Source organism: Benincasa hispida, chromosome 8 (assembly GCF_009727055.1).
Source record: "Benincasa hispida cultivar B227 chromosome 8, ASM972705v1, whole genome shotgun sequence".
In the NCBI taxonomy this organism is placed as follows: Eukaryota; Viridiplantae; Streptophyta; class Magnoliopsida; order Cucurbitales; family Cucurbitaceae; genus Benincasa; species Benincasa hispida.
Window position 1 is genome coordinate 28,461,490 of NC_052356.1, and position 18,490 is coordinate 28,479,979.

At 31.1% G+C, this 18,490-nt stretch overlaps 1 protein-coding gene and 1 pseudogene across 1 annotated transcript; both read right to left on the minus strand.

The window, feature by feature from the left end:
• Window positions 1–3,359: 3,359 nt before the first annotated feature.
• Window positions 3,360–5,526, minus strand: LOC120082455 (lectin-like). The gene is made up of 3 exons (XM_039037634.1): window positions 5,313–5,526; window positions 4,792–4,910; window positions 3,360–4,039 (listed from the first exon to the last, which is right to left on the minus strand). The coding sequence occupies exons 1-3, from the start codon at window positions 5,478–5,480 to the stop codon at window positions 3,523–3,525; spliced, it is 804 nt and encodes a 267-aa protein (XP_038893562.1). The 5' UTR covers window positions 5,481–5,526; the 3' UTR covers window positions 3,360–3,522.
• Window positions 5,527–15,195: 9,669 nt separating this feature from the next.
• Window positions 15,196–16,623, minus strand: LOC120084002 (annotated as a pseudogene).
• Window positions 16,624–18,490: the final 1,867 nt, after the last annotated feature.

Genomic DNA, 18,490 nt, shown 5'->3' on the forward strand with positions numbered 1-18,490 from the left:
TCTTTTTGGTCGATCTTTCATTGCTAAATTATTTTCTTGGTGCATAGGGCAAATCAGGTCTTATAGAAACCATTAGGTAAATTTGACTTTCCACTGCTCGAGAATAGGACACTGTAGACACAAAGGTTTGTTTTCTTAGGAGAATTTTCGAATGATAGCTTGAAGTGTTGTGCCAAAGGAGGACACAACTTTGGACCAATTCTAACAGAATTTCTTAAGAACTTTTTCACAATAACAATGTTGCCTGATGTATAGGTTTTCTGATTTGTTGTTTCTCACAATTTCAACACAAAGATCGTTTTTTACTCACACAAGTCCTCTGCGTCAAACTCTTTCGTCGACATAGTTTTTATTCGCGTCAAACTCTTTCGTCGACATAGTTTTTATTCGAGTCAAACTCTTTCGTCGACATAGTTTTTATTCGAGTTAAATCGTACTGAATGTCGCCTGCAAGTAACATATCATCTACCTACAAAAGCAAATAAATTTTAGAAAGATTTAGAGAATTAGGTTAATATTTAACTAATATTTCACAAATGTCCTAAAATTTAGTAAATTAAATAACTAGATTTTAGCAACATTTTGAGACATTCTTTACTTCTGATATTCTCTCTCATATTTTAATTTCACTGTATTTTAAAATTAAAAGTATATCATTTCCGAATTTACTATTAATTATAAAAGGATTTTTTTTAAAAAAATATCATTCATTATATTATCTTTCATCTATAAATTTATGAAATATTTAATTATTTTCTTATGAACATCATTTTTGAATTTTGACTTTGTTTTGTTATTTATTCATTTCGGTTAATATTCATTTAGTAAAGGATATTTCAAATTAATGTTTACTTCATTTTATGAGATTTCGTTTATTTTATTTAATATTCCTAGTTGAAAATCGATCATCTCTCCATTAAGATCTCAAATATATGTCAAATATATATTGAAAAATGTAAATGTACATTGTATATACCATAGTTTATTTTTGGTGTGTTTACAAATAACATATTGAAAACTGTAAATATATATCACATATATTTTTCGGTATATAAGACAATATATTATAAAAGGTGTCTTGTTCATGCACTAATCAAATATACTCTGGTTTATTTATAGAAAATTTAAATTTATAGTGATGTATATATATCAATTATTCTATGTTTTCTCATTCGAAGCTTCTTGTCGATTCTTGCTTTATTTATGAGAACAACAATTTTTGAATTCTTTGAGGAACTTTCCTTGTGTAAGTTTTGAAAAAAAAAAATTGTTTTGAGAAGTTTATAATTGCAAGAAACTTCCATTACTTGCTTCTTTTGGTATTAATATTATTATATATATTTAAAGAAAGGGTAATTTGTCAAAAGTGCTGAAAAAGTAAATTGGGTTAGACTTTTGTCTAAAATAATAACTCATTAGGATATTCATGTAAAAAATAGAAAAGTTTAGACAATTATATAATTATACAGATTTACGTAGGGTATATGTGTAGAAAAGCCTTAGATTTTAGTACTGAAAGACTTAGCATTCACATAGACACAAATGTCAAAACTACTTCTTAGGAACCCAATTCTTGAAACAAATTAATCAAACATTTGGTACCAACATCTAGTTGCTTGTTTAAGCCCATAGGTCACCCTTTTTTTTTTCCTAATAGACACACTAAATGATCCTCATTCTTTAACACAACCAACATGCTGATTCATAAAGATGGTCTCCATATAGAAACCATATAGGAATCCCATTTACACATCTAATTGGTCAAACTCTAATTTTTTGTTCTTTATTATTTTTGTTTTAACAATTAGGGCCCGTTTGGTGACGTTCTCATTTCCTATTTCATAAAAATGGTCTCGGTAAAACAAACTGTATAAGCCAATTTATACATCGAATATAGAGTTCTTCTTGCAGTGGCTGTTGAAATTTCTTGACTTCAACAAATACGAAACTCGTTTGGTAACCATTTCGTTTTTGGTTCATGTTTTTTTCTTTTACCCATTAGCTCTTTAGTGGGCCTATCCAGCTTTTTATGGGCGTACTATACTAAAAATGTGGAGGCTGACTTCTATTTTGTTAGGGAGATGGTTGCTTCCAAAGATTTTCATTTGCAATTTATTACCCTTCTTCAACAGCCAGCTGATTTGTTTACTCAAATTTTGTGTTACGGAATCGATTAAAGAATACAAAAACGTAAAAAGAATCAACATAAGATATACGTGGTTCACTAACGGTGTGTTAGTTACGTCCACGAGACAGAGGGAGAACAATATTATTAAAGAGCATGTTTTCTGAAAAATACACCAAACGGCGCCTCTAGGGTTAGATAGTTTACGTAGCGCACTACTCTAAATCCTAGGGTCATAATCATAAATAACTACAATCGAAGCACCAACAAACAAATTCAAGTCATTCCACACATTTTATTTGTTGATCGGTTAACTTTTTTTTTTGTTGCAAGCTAATGACCTTTTGATAGGTCATTTCTTTGAGGGGGATAATTATGTATATAGATGATTTGTTATTTTTGTTAGAAAGTGGTTTAGTTTACTAGCCAAGGTAGAGTTACTTTATCTAACCTCGATTAATTCCTATGTATTTGTTAAAATATTGGTTTAAATTCTATTTTAGTTCCTGAACTTTGAATCTTGTTCTGTTTTGGTCTCTAAAATTTAAAATTTTTTCATTTTAGTCCCTAAATTTTTAAAAAGTATTTATTTTAGTCCTTAGTATTAAAATTATTTTAACTCTTCAACAAAAATGTAAGGGAGCTTGTATTTCTGGATGGCTATGCTCTAGATGTATTGGTTGAACAAGATGAAGTTGAAGTAAAATACTAACAACCAACACGCCAAAATTCCGAAAGATTAAAATTTTGCATTAAAAACGTCTTTTAAATTCTTCCATTTTGCCACCTTATTCAAAATTGAAACTCTAGATTTTTAGCGTAGCTAACTTGTTTCATAACCTAGTTATCCAAAAATACAAATCCCCTCACCATTTTGTTAAAGGCTTAACAAAATTTTAATATAGTAAGGGCCAAAATAAGTACTTCAAGTTTCGGGACTAAAACGGACATTTTTAAAAGTTTAAGAACTAAAATAGAACATTATTCATTCAAAGTTCATGGACCAAAATAAGATTTAAACCTAAAATACCTTATGGTTGGTCATTCAACAATATCGATAGAAGTTTTATATATTTATGAGATTTAAATCACAAAATTATGATTGATTTAGTAGTTTCCAAGTTTTCCAACATTTATTTTAGAAACATTCCTGTTGTACTTGGGATTTCTTTTATAATATCTTTTCATTGGCAATACTTCCAATTCATATTTTCATAATATGCAAAACAAAAAGTGCTAAAAACACAACCGTCTTGCTAGTACGCAAACGGTTCTATTATTTATCTTTTAATGCTATTACATACCATTTATAGTTGGTTTTAAAACGTATACTTGTTTGCTTCTCATTTTTTAAACCAAAATACACAGTACTTTGAGTTCAAAAGAGAGAATTTGTGTCACACATTAGCCTGTGGGCAGCCAGCTGAGGCCTTTGATTGTGGTAGCAGGTGGACAGCCGGCTGAGGCCTTTGACCGAGGTTGCATGGGCGCAGCCAGTTGAGGCCTTGGACCAAGGACAAGGTCTCATGTGGGCAGCCAGCTGAGGCCTTTGATCGAATCACAACACCTTTCACAATCAACCCTCTTTTCCAATGCCCTCCATGTTCATACATGCCAAACTCGACCACGCCGCTATCGCCACATCCACAGTTATCGAGTATGAAGTCTCCTGCCCACACCTCGAAAAACTCGCCTTTCGGCTTCCCCTCGAGGCTTACTTTGGTCTCAACCGTGCACCCGTTTGGCTTCTTGATTGTCAAATTCACATGATGATTCCATCCGGAGGCATCTTCAGTGAGCATTACCAAAAATGCTACCAAATATACAACTCTTGATGAGAGCCATGACGCCTTCACTGATCCATGAATATCAAACCAACTTACTTGTATAAGCTGAGGGGCTTCCACTTCATTACTGCATGTTTTTAGACATCATGATCAGCTAGTTTCCATATAATGTTTTAATCAGTTGAGCTAAGCTCAAATTAATTAAAATTGTAAAGTATATATGTATACGGTTTTGAACTTATCTATTAACTTTTTAGGTAATCATCAATTTATACGATTAAATTTTGGACGTTACATCAATTTAAACCGTAAATTTTCGTAAGTGTATCAATTTATACCCTCTCCCAAATTTCATTCGACCATGCCGTGTGAAAGTTATAATTTAAGTTAATTAATCTCTTCAATTTTTATAAGCCAATCAATCTACCCCTTTATTACGATTACATTTGAAAATTATCCCTATAGACTTTGTCAAATGACAGTTTATACAAAATAGATGATTAGAGTAGATGTATGGACACTTTTCAAGAGTCTAAATTGATTCATTTATATGAAAATTATGGGATTTAATCGATACAATTATATATGATATATTTATTAAAATTCAACATTTAAATTGATACAGTTATTAGTTTAAGGTCTAAATCGATAGAAAACTTTTCTCGGAAACTATACCCTACAACCTCTTTAACTTTTGTAATAATAAAAATGATTTAGCTCATTCAAACTCAAACCTAAACATATATTATTTAATCTCACAATAATTTAACAGTGCATTCACAAGGATTTTAAATGCTTTGAAATTAGTCATCATTTTGCTTTTGCAGCAAAAAAATTTTAAATGAAAGAACAAAGAAAATATAAGGTTTAAGATTATACCGATTGTCGGTCACGATTATCCATTTCCAGTATCGGGTGTCATTAACCCAAGCTATTGAGAGGGCTTTGGGTAATATAAACACTCGATTACTGTTTGTCGGCTGATTCAGTCTGAATTTCTGCATTCAAAGTAATGAAATTATTGTCCGTATAAATATAACAAAATTTCATTGATATACGGGGATTGGCCCGTTATAGACATTTATAAGTATAAGGGAGAGATCAAGAGAAAACTTCTATTTGAAAAAAAATTGTAATGTTAATATTTCACTGTGATAATACTCTTACAAGAAAAGAAATAAAATCTATTTTGGTATTTATATTTTGAACTACATTAATGTATTTTCACTCTTAATTTATTTGAAACAGATATTTACATAAAAATTTATTTATTATTTAGCTAGTTTCGATAAAAAATAATCTGGACTAAATTTAAGATATGTTAACTGAAAGTAGAGCGAAAACTTAAATTGAATAAACTTAAGAGTACGAAGAACACAATTATATTTCGTTACACTTACTCGAGTTCCTTGGTTGAATGAGACCCCATCAAGGAGTTGATCAAAAAGAGGAACGAAGGTTGGATTTTGCAATTTGTCGTCTGAATGCGAGAAAATACAATCCAAGTTATGGCCATAAGACAATTTTACTCCTAAATACTTTCTTGCTTCCAACTCTTCGGGATCCATTTCGAGGCTTTGTTTTTTTATTAAAGCAAATTAGGATGGGTATAAAGATGGAAATGAAGAAGGATATATATAAGCTCTTGTTTGGTATAAAATTTGGAAGTGACCTTAAACTTAGCCATATCTCTTCTCTCTCTCTTATTTTTCTCTTTTACGAACATGTGAAGTAGAAGAATCAAACCTCTGACGTCAAAGTTTTTAGATAATAAAAAATTAAGAATAGCTCATCTATCTTATAAAGAGTAAGATCTTCTTGTAAGATCACAACAAAATCGACATACAAATTTATGTTAGTTAAGTTATGGTTCTTTGATATCTTTTTAATATAGGGATTTTGTATATCCACTTCTTTCTCCTCTCATTTCTTAAGAATTTCTATTTTTAAATTTTGAAATGTTTAAATTAATCTTATAACCAAATAGATTATATGAAATTTTAGTTGATAGTAAGATATTAAGTTAACATAATCAATCATATTATTCTCCTGTTCTATTATACTCAATTAATAATAATTGTTTGATGAATTTAAAATATATACTTGGTTAACTTTATTGTTAAAATATTCAAGATTGGACAAGTTATGTATTTTATTAAGATTATTAATTAATTTAAATTAAAATTTTCAAATTATTGTATTGTTTAAGGTTTGTCATGATTGATTATTCGATAAAATAGTTCATGTCTTATTTATTATTAGTTAAAAATTAATTGAAGTGAGTTATTTGCTAAATTGTTAATTCATAAATAATGTACTAGTCTTTTAAAAATTTCTGTTTTTTCTTAGTATAATTAGGATAAGAAAATTCAAACCACAAATCACGAGATTACTAGCACACTCGATGCCAACTGAGTTATGTTCGCTTTGATATAAAAATTTATATATTAATTACATACAAAAAGAAAATATGTTTCACACACACATAACTTTGAACAATATTAGTCTTGCACATATTGTTCTTAAGCATTAACTGCCCATAGGCATAAATTGAAATCGTAAGGTCTTGTTTGGTAACAATTTAATTTTTATTTTTTAGGTTTTGAAAATTAAGCCTATAAACATCCGTCTACCTTTAATTTTCTTGTATCTACTTTTTATCACTATTTTACAAAACCAAGCCAAGTTTTAGGACTAAAAAAAATAGTTCTTAAAAAGTTTCTTTTTTGTTTTTAGAATTTGACTACAAATTCAACTCTTTTACTAAAGAAAGATACAAATCGTTGTAAGAAATTGAGATGAAATGACCCCTAGTTTTTGCTCGAGTTGTTGTCATAGTTCTTATTGCTTATTTTGGCATTGGTGTCAATAGGTTGGCCATCGCCCATTGTTGTAGTCGTAGTGCAACCTGTTCTTTATTATTTTTTTTTTTTTTGAAGAGGTATTGTAATTAAAGTATGCAGCCTGTTCTTTTAATGTCACTAGATTAAGAGGTTAAAAGGTTTCAACTATTTTGATGTCTTGTAGGGTTTAATCAATTAGTTTCATTTTTTGTTATTTCATTTCATTTTTAGAATTGAAATGTTACGGATGAGAATTCATGGTAGCCATATATTAAGGATTTAATATTCAACGAATTTTTTGACATTTAGATATTGTAAAATCAGACAGATTGTCGTGTAAAATTAGTTGAAGTATACATAAACTGACCCAACACTCACATATATAATTAAATGTTGATAAACGGATGTTTCATGGGAATATATTCTCTCTTTTTTCCTTATATGATATTTTGATTAAAAAGTTGAGAATAAATCTAGAATAAAAAAAATCAAGCAACGAAAATATTCACTATGAACCGTCCATACATTAAAAAAAAAAAAAAAATAACGATTTGAAGTAAATATTCTTTTTGGTCTATGATAAAGAGAAAGAAAACAAAAAGATATATATATATTATATATATATATATATATTTGAGTAGTTTTTATAAATAAAAAAATTCAAAAAATATTTACATTTTATAGCAAAAGTACCAAAGTGTTACTCTTGGAATTTTTTACTATAAAAGATAAATATTTTTAAACATTTTTTATATTTAAAAAGACCCTATATATTTTTGTAGTTTTACCTTTTAGAAAATTCAATTTGATATATTTTTGTGTTTATCATGGTTGAGAATTAGTCAACAATTATTTTAATATAAAAGATACTTTTAATATTTGACTCTATTTTTTTTTTTGAAAAAGAAAGATTAGAAAATGATTTTTTTTTTGACAATATATAGGGTGAGAGAACCAAATTTCTGAATTCGAGATTGATAATATAATTATTATATCAATTGAGCTATATTCATTTTAGTTTAAAAAATATATCACCAAATAAAGCTGAATGCATTTATACCTTTTTTAGTTGAAGAATTGTTTAATATAAGGAAAATTATTTTAAATGACAAAACTGCTGAAAATATTTACAAATAATATCAAAATATCACAGTCTATCTGACCGTGATAGACTGCTATCTGTGTCTATCTGAGATACTAAGATACTGAGATAGACACAAATAATAGTCTATTGCGATCTATCGATGGACTGTGATATTTTGCTATTAGTTGTAAATATTTTTGTTCATTTTCCTATGTTTAAAAACAACCCTAAATATAAATCACATGTATGTTAAATAAGTTATAAAATACATGTTTAATAATGTTCAAGGCCTGAGAAGCCAAACAAATAAATTTATAAACTGCTCTCAAGAGCTTGCAGGCTAGTGAGAATGAGTCATCTCCAAAAAAAATCTTGAGATATTGAAGCTAATTAATAAATTTGATGGATAAAAAGGGGGATTTTTGAGATTGTTTTGATTACAATGGAATTTAAATGGAATGAAAGTAGAAACATAATTTAAATTGGGAATTTGATTTGATTAAAAGCCTAGCCTAGGAAAATCATAATCCACTAGTCTCCTTGGTTGTTCATCGAACCCTAAGAGAGCGATGTTTGCATGATTTTATTCTTAGCTCGTTTGCTTGGAAGACCATAGCTAAACACCCTAATGCATTAATTAATTTATTCATTAGTCTATATGCTCAATGGATTGGTTTCGATAGCGGCTTAACCACTTTAACATACACATTAAACCTAGGTAATCTAACCAAGACAATTAACAATTTGGATAGCCTAAACTACAAATTGATTTAGTTCTTGATTTGGTTAGTCATGCAATGTCATAAAAGAATAGTTCAAAATAATTTGAAATTTAACCAAAAGCATACACTAACTAATGCTCCGTTAAGATTTAAACATTTAGATGCAATCCTCTCTAGCAAGCGAAGAAAACACAACAAATGATCAAGTCATAAATGATTGCTAAGCATAGAAGTTAAATTCAATTAAAAAAAAATAAAATAAAATCTAATAGCAACTAGAACTAAATATGAGTCTCACAACCAAGAATTTATGAGTTTCATTCCTATGCTAAGCTAGATAAGACTTACTTTAGCCACAAAATGTGCCAAGATGAAGTTTTATACAAAGAAATAAAAATTACAAAAAGTTAATGTTAGGAAGAAGAAAATACAGATAAATTGGAGCTGGAGGCTGGAACATTGAAGATGGCTTGCCCTAAATTGAAAAAAAATCTTATGTATAAAAAAAAATGTTGGTGCCTAGCACTGGGTGTTGGCCTCAGTTATTGAAGCACAAGGGAATAAAGGGCGTAGCGGCGCCTCACGTCGTGCACATTGTCTGCTTTTGTCAAAATCTAGAGTGCCACAACGCTCCATGGTAGCACTGCGACGCTACACCAATATACTCTCTACTAGAAAGAGGGTCAGGTGTAGTGTAGCACGAGCATTGCTGCATCAGGCACCAAGGGCATTTCCATCATTTTTCTTCTCTTTTTTCATGGTTGATATTTCAGAGCTCTATTTTGGTTCGTTATTGTCTCATTTCAGCTAATGGTTGATTATACCTCTTAATTGTTTGACATACAAAATCATAGAGTAAATGTGTAAAATCCTAGAACGAGTTCGAATTAAGCTAGGGAAATTAGCAATTTGATGGTGCTATCAAACACCCTAACTTAATTCGTGATCATCCCGAGAAAAGCAGAAAGACACAATCATGCACAAAGATATGTTAACTTAATCGCAAGGCCATATTATCTCATTTTAATAGTTTATCAGGATCATGCTTGAAATCAATAATGTCATCCAAAAAAAAAAAAAAAAAAAAATAAGAGAAAAATAAAGTGAGGCAAATTAAGAAGGCTTCTTCAAATCTATTCATGCATAAGAAAGTTCAAAGCCCTTCTACTTACGCCTAAGAAAAAACTAGGAATAGATTTATAAGGCCCTCGATTCGTTTTTCCCCTACTCTGTCTCGAGAGGTCAAGAATTAAACTTCCCAAGTCCAAAGTGGCAATAACATGCAATAGAAAATCAACCTCATTTCTTGTTATCCTTTTGTCATACCCCCTCCCAGATTACCTATTTAACCCGAGAGAAGATGTGAAGACAGCAGATGCCAATCCTCTTATGACATCTTCTGCCAATTGAACCTGTAAAACATCATAACCGTTCAAGAACTCAACATAACTTATCATCACATTATATTATTTCCACATCATCACTTAGAGATAATTTATTACAAATCAACTCAGACTTTAATTCTGTAAAGCCTAACTAATTATCGACCACTACCAGATTTACACCTGACTATTAAACTCTTTTAAATCGGTGGAAGAGTGATCCATCTTTGTCAAACAACCTGCAACCCTGGAATTCCTGAACTCTTCTGCTACCTGGGGGAAAAACAAAAACATCGAAAAACGTGAGCTGGGAAGCCCAGCGTGTGGCATACTTAAAAACATATGCTTTTACCACAAAAATCTATGTTTTCAAACAACTATCGAAATCCATATTCAAATGACTCAAATGATTTAAATAACTCAAAGCATATCTTTCCTTTTGAAAATCATACAACTCTTCTAAAGCCTAGGGTTTTTATGCAATAAAACATGTAAATCATCATAATGCATAAAACCCTGAAAATCTCAAATAGAATTCATCATGTCATAACCTAGTAGGACAACCCCTTTTGCTTAACCACTCAATCTCAAAATTCTTAGTTGATGTGGAGTAATATCGACACAATCAACGTCAAACTGTACCTACGTTCATGAGGTAATATTTTAGGTACCATAATACTTTAGGTACCAGGGGGCGAGATATCTTCTCATAATCCTTTGGTATGATTTTCTCTCATAAGCCAGATACCTTCTCATAGTTCTTTAGTATTGGCTTCCTCATCACATCATACTAAGATCATTCAATTTAAAACATCAAGCATTCTACTAAAATAAGCCTTAAAAGCATCTACTACAATAACTAGCATGAAATAAAGGAATGTTGAAGAACACATGCTTTATGAAATAGAGCTGGAAAATATTAAGCCTGGAGGCTTCAAATACTTCGGTCTAGAGCTCAGAATGCTTCAAATACTTCGGTTTGCTCTGGAGGCTTCGAATTCTGGCCTTCATCAGGTTCCCTAAAATTTTGGGCATCTTTCTGGCCAAATATTATCATTGCAGCCTAGGTTTATATTCCACACTCAAAGAGCTTCGATATTGTTGAAAATATCCTTCTTAGCACAAGTGAAATGCTTACACAGCTTGCTTCTTTCAACCCCTAAGTCAGCTACTTGCTTCTTTATCACCTAAATCCCAGGTTCTAATTTTAGAACATATAACTGTAAATCTATTCATTAAAATTCAAAACTTCCTTCTATGAACTTCTTTCATATTCTTTTGGCCATCTTACCTCAAAATTTGAGCTCTTAACTCTTCTTTAATCAACAAGAATTCATCAAATATCACGGATTGTCCGATTGAACTCAGAATCTGCACTACCTTGAATCTTCTTTGATTTTCAGCATCATTTCGTGGAAGTTTCTTTTCAGTAGCCCCAACTCTTCATTCTCTCACACTCATCAAATTTCGGTGGAATCTCTTAATTTGGTTGAGTAAAAAGGGCCAAATTGATCTCTTTTTATCAACCCATATATATAGAAAACTTTGCATGAATTTCCAACGTTCATACTTTGCCACGTAATCTCCCTAGCTAGACTTTTCCTCAAATTTGGTTAAGTCTCATGAAGTCACCTCATGCTTCAGCCATATTAGGTGTTTGTCACTGTCCAAAACTTTACTTCCAGCGTATAGGGGCTTGCTTCAATGCATGGATGTTCCTTTGCTTTCAATGCATCACTAGGTTTCAAGCTCTTCAATGCATGTCGTGTCTCCATTCGAACTTAATTCCTATGGCAAACCATTCCAACGCATGGCTTGCTTCTTCCTCAAGTTCAACCCTCCAAAATTAGCTTCCCTTACTTCATAACTTACTTCCTTGGTCCTTCAATATATGGTAGCCATCCACACATGGTTGTTACCTAACTTCCAATGCATGGAGCTTGTTTGGGGTGTCTTGCATGTTCTACTTGGCCCTACTTCTTATGTATCCTTTTTCAATGCATAGTGCATCAATTTTACCCTTCCTAGGACTTCTTTGGATGTATGGTATCCCTTGCCATGCGTTCAACTTCCCCTCTTTTCCCCATTCCTTAGTTTTTAAACTACTTCTTAAAGCATGGTTCCTCTACTTGAGTTCAAAGCATAGTTCTTGTGTTTCTCATTGTGCTTTGCGTTCAAGTAGACTATTTTTATTAGGGTATGCGTCCATTTGACCTTTCTTGGGGTTTCTTGGTGTAACTCCTTCCCAAGTGGTTGTCTCATGCTTTGCCTATGCTCCAAAAATGCCCCTTTCCACACTTATGCTAATTAAGTTATGTTTGTTTGATATCTTTTTAAAATAGGGATTTGTATATCCACTTCTTTCTCCTCTCATTTCTTAAGAATTTCTATTTTTTTAAACTTGAAATGTTTAATTAATCTTATAACCAAATAGATTATATGAAATTTTAGTTGATAATTATTAAATTAACAAAATCAATTATATTATTCTCCCATTCTATTATACTCAATTAATAATAATTGTTTGATGAATTAGAAATATATACTTGGTTATGTTTGTACACTCGTATGTCGACTGAGTTATGCTCATTTTGACATAAAACTTTATGTATTAATTACATACAAAAAACAAATATCATTTGTGTTTAACACACACGTATTTAACTTTGAACAATATTAGTCTTGCACATATTGTTCTTAAGCATTAATTGCCCATAGGCATAAATTGAAATCGAAAGGCTCATTTGGTAATCATTTGGTTTTGTTTTTTAGGTTTTGAAAATTAAGCCTATAAACATCCATATACCTTTAATTTTCTTGTAACTATTTTTTATCATTATTTTACAAAACCAAGCCAAGTTTTAAAACTAAAAAAAGTAGTTCTTAAAAAGTTTGTTTTTTGTTTTTAGAATTTGACTACAAATTCAACTCTTTTATTAAAGAAAAATACAAATCATTGTAAAAAATTGAGATGAAATGACCCTTAGTTTTCGCTCAAGTTGTTGTCATAATTCTTATTGCTTATTTTGGCATTGGTGTCAATAGGTTGGCCATCGCCCATTGTTGTAGTCGTAGTGCAGCTTGTTCTTTATTATTATTTTTTTTTGAAGAGGTATTGTAATTAAAGTATGCAGCCTGTTCTTTTAATGTCACTAGATTAAGAGGTTAAAAGGTTTCAACTATTTTAATGTCTTGTAGGGTTTAATCAATTAGTTTCATTTTTTGTTATTTCATTTCATTTTTAAAATTGAAATGTTATGGATGAGAATTCATGGTAACCACATATTAAAGATTTAATATTCTACGAATTTTTTGACATTTAGATATTGTAAAATCAAATCGATTGTCGTGTAAAATTAGTTGAAGTATACATAAACTGACCCAACACTCACATATATATAAATAAATGTACATAAACGGATGTTTCATGGGAATATATTCTCTCTTTTTTCCTTATATGATATTTTGATTAAAAAGTTGAGAATAAATCTAGAATAAAAAAATCAAGCAACGAAAATATTCACTATGAACCGTCCATACATAAAAAGAAAAAAATAACGATTTGAAGTTAATATTCTTTTTGGTCTATGATAAAGGGAATGAAAACAAATAGGATATATATATATATATATATATATGAGTAGTTTTTATAAATAAAAAAAATTCAAAAAGTATTTACATTTTATAGCAAAAGTGTTTTGTACACTTCGAACTTTTTACTATAAAAGATATTTACTTTTAAACATTTTTTTATATTTAAAAAGCCCTATATATTTTGTAGTTTTACCTTTTAGAAAATTCAATTTGATATATTTTTGTGTTTATCATGGTTGAGAATTAGTCAACAATTATTTTAATATAAAAGATACTTTTAATATTTGACTCTATTTTTTTTTTTGAAAAAGAAAGATTAGAAAATGATTTTTTTTTTGACAATATATAGGGTGAGAGAACCAAATTTCTGAATTCGAGATTGATAATATAATTATTATATCAATTGAGCTATATTCATTTTAGTTTAAAAAATATATCACCAAATAAAGCTGAATGCATTTATACCTTTTTTAGTTGAAGAATTGTTTAATATAAGGAAAATTATTTTAAATGACAAAACTGCTGAAAATATTTACAAATAATATCAAAATATCACAGTCTATCTGACCGTGATAGACTGCTATCTGTGTCTATCTGAGATACTAAGATACTGAGATAGACACAAATAATAGTCTATTGCGATCTATCGATGGACTGTGATATTTTGCTATTAGTTGTAAATATTTTTGTTCATTTTCCTATGTTTAAAAACAACCCTAAATATAAATCACATGTATGTTAAATAAGTTATAAAATACATGTTTAATAATGTTCAAGGCCTGAGAAGCCAAACAAATAAATTTATAAACTGCTCTCAAGAGCTTGCAGGCTAGTGAGAATGAGTCATCTCCAAAAAAAATCTTGAGATATTGAAGCTAATTAATAAATTTGATGGATAAAAAGGGGGATTTTTGAGATTGTTTTGATTACAATGGAATTTAAATGGAATGAAAGTAGAAACATAATTTAAATTGGGAATTTGATTTGATTAAAAGCCTAGCCTAGGAAAATCATAATCCACTAGTCTCCTTGGTTGTTCATCGAACCCTAAGAGAGCGATGTTTGCATGATTTTATTCTTAGCTCGTTTGCTTGGAAGACCATAGCTAAACACCCTAATGCATTAATTAATTTATTCATTAGTCTATATGCTCAATGGATTGGTTTCGATAGCGGCTTAACCACTTTAACATACACATTAAACCTAGGTAATCTAACCAAGACAATTAACAATTTGGATAGCCTAAACTACAAATTGATTTAGTTCTTGATTTGGTTAGTCATGCAATGTCATAAAAGAATAGTTCAAAATAATTTGAAATTTAACCAAAAGCATACACTAACTAATGCCCTGTTAAGATTTAAACACTTAGATGCAATCCTCTCTAGCAAGCGAAGAAAACACACGCTAGAAGAAATTCGGGCTTCAATGTCGGTTGAAAATAGTATTATCGAATGTATTATGTCGGTTGAAAAAAATGGATCTTCAATGTCGGTTTTAAACCGACATTGAAGATAGCCTACAATGTCGGTTTAAAACCGACATTGAAGGCCTCTCATTATTATTATTATTATTTTATTTTATCAAAATTTTAATTTCCCTCTCGTGCGCGTAGACCTAAATTTTATTTCTCTTAGCTCTCTCACTTTACCAAAACTCAAACTCAAACCCTTGCTGGTCTCACCTCTCTCAGTAGCTGCTGCTAGTCGATTCCATAGAAAGAGATTGAAGGTGGTAACAATCAAATTCTCTTCTCTCTCAGTAGCTGCTGGTCGGCCGTTTGTCTTCAGGTGGGGTTGTCTTCACTGTTGTCTTCAAGTGGGGTTGTCTCCTATCTCAGTAGCTGCGATTCTCTCTCTCTCGTTCGGTCATCGGGCGGTCTCACCTTTGCTCGCTCAGTCACATGCCTTGCTAGAATCGGAAACGAGCTCGTCATCCAAGCTTCTCCATCGCAGGTATTCCATATTCTCCCTTTTCTCCATGGTTCTTTCCATTTTCCCTTCGAACCTGCCTCCTTAGATCAGTTTCATCAGAAATTCTCACATCGTTCGCATCTGGCTTAATCGAGTGTTCGTATTTAGTTTGATTGGTCAGTTGAGTTGTCTGTAAGCTCAATTGTAATGCTATGTTTTGATGAGTTTATTAACACATTATCCTGTTCCCTCGTCTCCCCTGTTCTTGTTGTTCCACTTCCACTTCCACTTCCACTTCTACACTCAAATTCACTCCGAGTACGACGCCGTTTTACAGTGTACATCTCATTCCCATTCCCATTATTATCATTCTCAGCAACAATAATTGGTCTACTTGTAGTACTAGAAGAATTACAAAACTCACTCCCATTATTAAACAAAAACCCCTGTTGTAGTTGTAGTAGTGATGGGGCTTGATCTAGTGGTGGTAGTAGTAGTACAAGTTGGCCCAATTTCAGCAGCTTTTCTGCAACAAAGCTGTAGCTGACATATTTCCCATCTGGGTTTGATTCATTTGCTGTCATTGATGGCTGTACAATGAAGAAACTCCTCCTCCATTATTCATCATTAACCCTTGATTTTGATTATGATTAATATAATAATCACCCATTTGTAACTGGTTTCCCCAAACTCCATCTTCACCGTACATCATCATCGGCCCCCAGTCATTTTGAACATTGCTTCTTATTGTCATTGTTGCTTCCTTCACTGAAATTGGCTTCAAAATTGAACAAAGTGTTGGCCCGTGAATAACCCTGTTTCATCTCTATGCACCCTCCACCCATTAAATTGTAAGTTGAGATATTGTTACTGTTTTGTTCCTGCTTTTACTCTTGCTGTTTCTTCTGCTTAATGCATCGCAAAATGCCCTGTGAGTTATGAAGCTATCTCTCCTGTGTTTCACACAATTTCCATACTAATTAAAACATAATTAATTAGTTAATTAATTATTTACATCTAATTATTAGAGTTATATTAATACCTTGAAAATAGAGTTCCACAATCACATTTGTATTCTCTAGTGCCACAAGTTTTGGAGTGTGCTTTCCAATCAGATTGCACAGCGTATCTCTTTGAACATTTCTCACACTTCCATTTCTTCTTTTGTTGCATTCACATCCTTTTGTTCTTCATTTTAATTTGTAGCACCTTGTAACGTTATTTTTTACTAGAATGGAGAGGTGAAAGCAAGAAAGTATACTATCATCCTGGTTAGAGCAATTTTATTGTAACATCTTGTGAGATCTCATGTCTTGTTTTCTTCATTTTTTTTGTAAACTCTAATTTATACTTAACATGGTTAATGGTTCATGCTTGTCATCTCCATATGTTACCATTTAGAGTCCTTACCTCCCATTGGCTTTTAACTTAGAATTCACTGCCAGTTGTTTGTGTGTGTTGAGTGAAGTTTTTCATTTGTTAGGTTCAAGTTTGACGTGTAAGGCTAAAATTTTGATTTCTTGGGATTTGGAAGGAAGATAGGAAGATTGCATTGGACGTGTTTTAAGAAGGTTGACAAGTGGAGAAGGTGCACCCACACAAAAAGGACTTCATAACAACATTAATAACAAGGGACAAGAATAATATTTATAAGATGCTTATCTTAAAAGTCTAGTTGTTCTAAATTTGTTGAAGTTGCATTATTTTACAATCATAATTTTATGCTTTTAAATTTTTCCTTGTTATTATTTTTTTTTGTAGATTTAAGTTGCATATTTTACAATCATGGATAAGTCATGGATGAAATGAATAGAATGTCAGCTGAGTATGGTTTAGGGGTCGATGGTGTGTTATTAAAAATGGTCTACAACATTCAAATATACCGAATGTCATGAATTGTCCATGTTTGAAGTGTGTTAATGCAAATATCTTAGATATGAACAAAATAAGAGAACACTTATTTTTTAATGGTATAGATCAAAGTTATCAAACATGAATTTTTCATGGTGAATCATTACCGATTAAGAGGAACAATGAAAATGTGTCTGCTAGTGAAAGAGACGAAGCTGATGAGAATGGTGTTTGATGTTGATGACACAATTGGAATGTTTGAGGCTGCATACAATAACTATTTTAGTGAAAAATCCGATAATTTTTTGAAGAATTATTAGATGATGCGAGGAAACTATTGTACCCAAATTGGTAAAACTTTTTCCAAAATATCTACATTGGTAAAGTTATATAATTTAAAAGCTTAAATTTTGGATGGAGCGATAAGAGTTTCACTGGAGTTGTTGGAATTAATTCATGACATATTACCTAGTCCTAATGAAATTCCAACTTCTACCTATGAAGCAAAAAAAGATGTGGGTACTCTTGGAATGAAGTATGAGAAGATTCATGCATGTAGAAATGATTGTTGCTTTTAGAAAAGAACTCTCTAATGGCAAATGTATGCCCCATTTGTGGCACGTCAAGATGGAAGCTTTCAAAAAATTTAAACGAAAGGGCTAAGAATATCCCAGCAAAAGTCCTGTGGTATTTCCCCCAATTCCAAGATTTGAAAGAATGTTTTGAAGTAAAGAGACAGTAAGTTTATTGACGTGGCATGCTAAAAAAAAAAAAAAAGAAACAGATGATTTATTAAAACATCCCAAAGATGCCCTATCGTGGAAAAAAAATAGACAATTTGTGGCCAGAGTTTAGGTTAGAACCTAGAAATCTTCGTCTTGCTCTTTCGACAGATGGGTAAATCCACATGGAGATCTGAGTAGTAGATATAGTGTTGGCCAGTGATGTTAGTGACGTATAATCTACCTCCATGGTTGTGCATGAAGCGAAAATTTTTTATGTTGACTGTACTAATGTCTGGTCCTAAACAACGGGAAATGACATAGATTTTATTTTAGCTCTTTAGTAGATGACTTGAAAAAACTTTGGAAAGATGGGGTAGAATGTTAGATGCATATGAAGACAACGTTTCATGCTTCATAGCACATATTTAATCCGTATGAAACTAGCATTACGATAGGTATACAAT

Bases quoted from the DNA above. Each gene is read 5' to 3' on its own strand.
- LOC120082455 (XM_039037634.1), bottom strand. From the start codon at position 5,480: ATGGATCCCGAAGAGTTGGAAGCAAGAAAGTATTTAGGAGTAAAATTG. The intron at 4,911-5,312 runs GTAAGTGTAACG...CTTTGAATGCAG, and splicing joins CATTCAACCAAGGAACTCGA to AAATTCAGACTGAATCAGCC. The intron at 4,040-4,791 runs GTATAATCTTAA...AAAAACATGCAG, and splicing joins ATAATCGTGACCGACAATCG to TAATGAAGTGGAAGCCCCTC.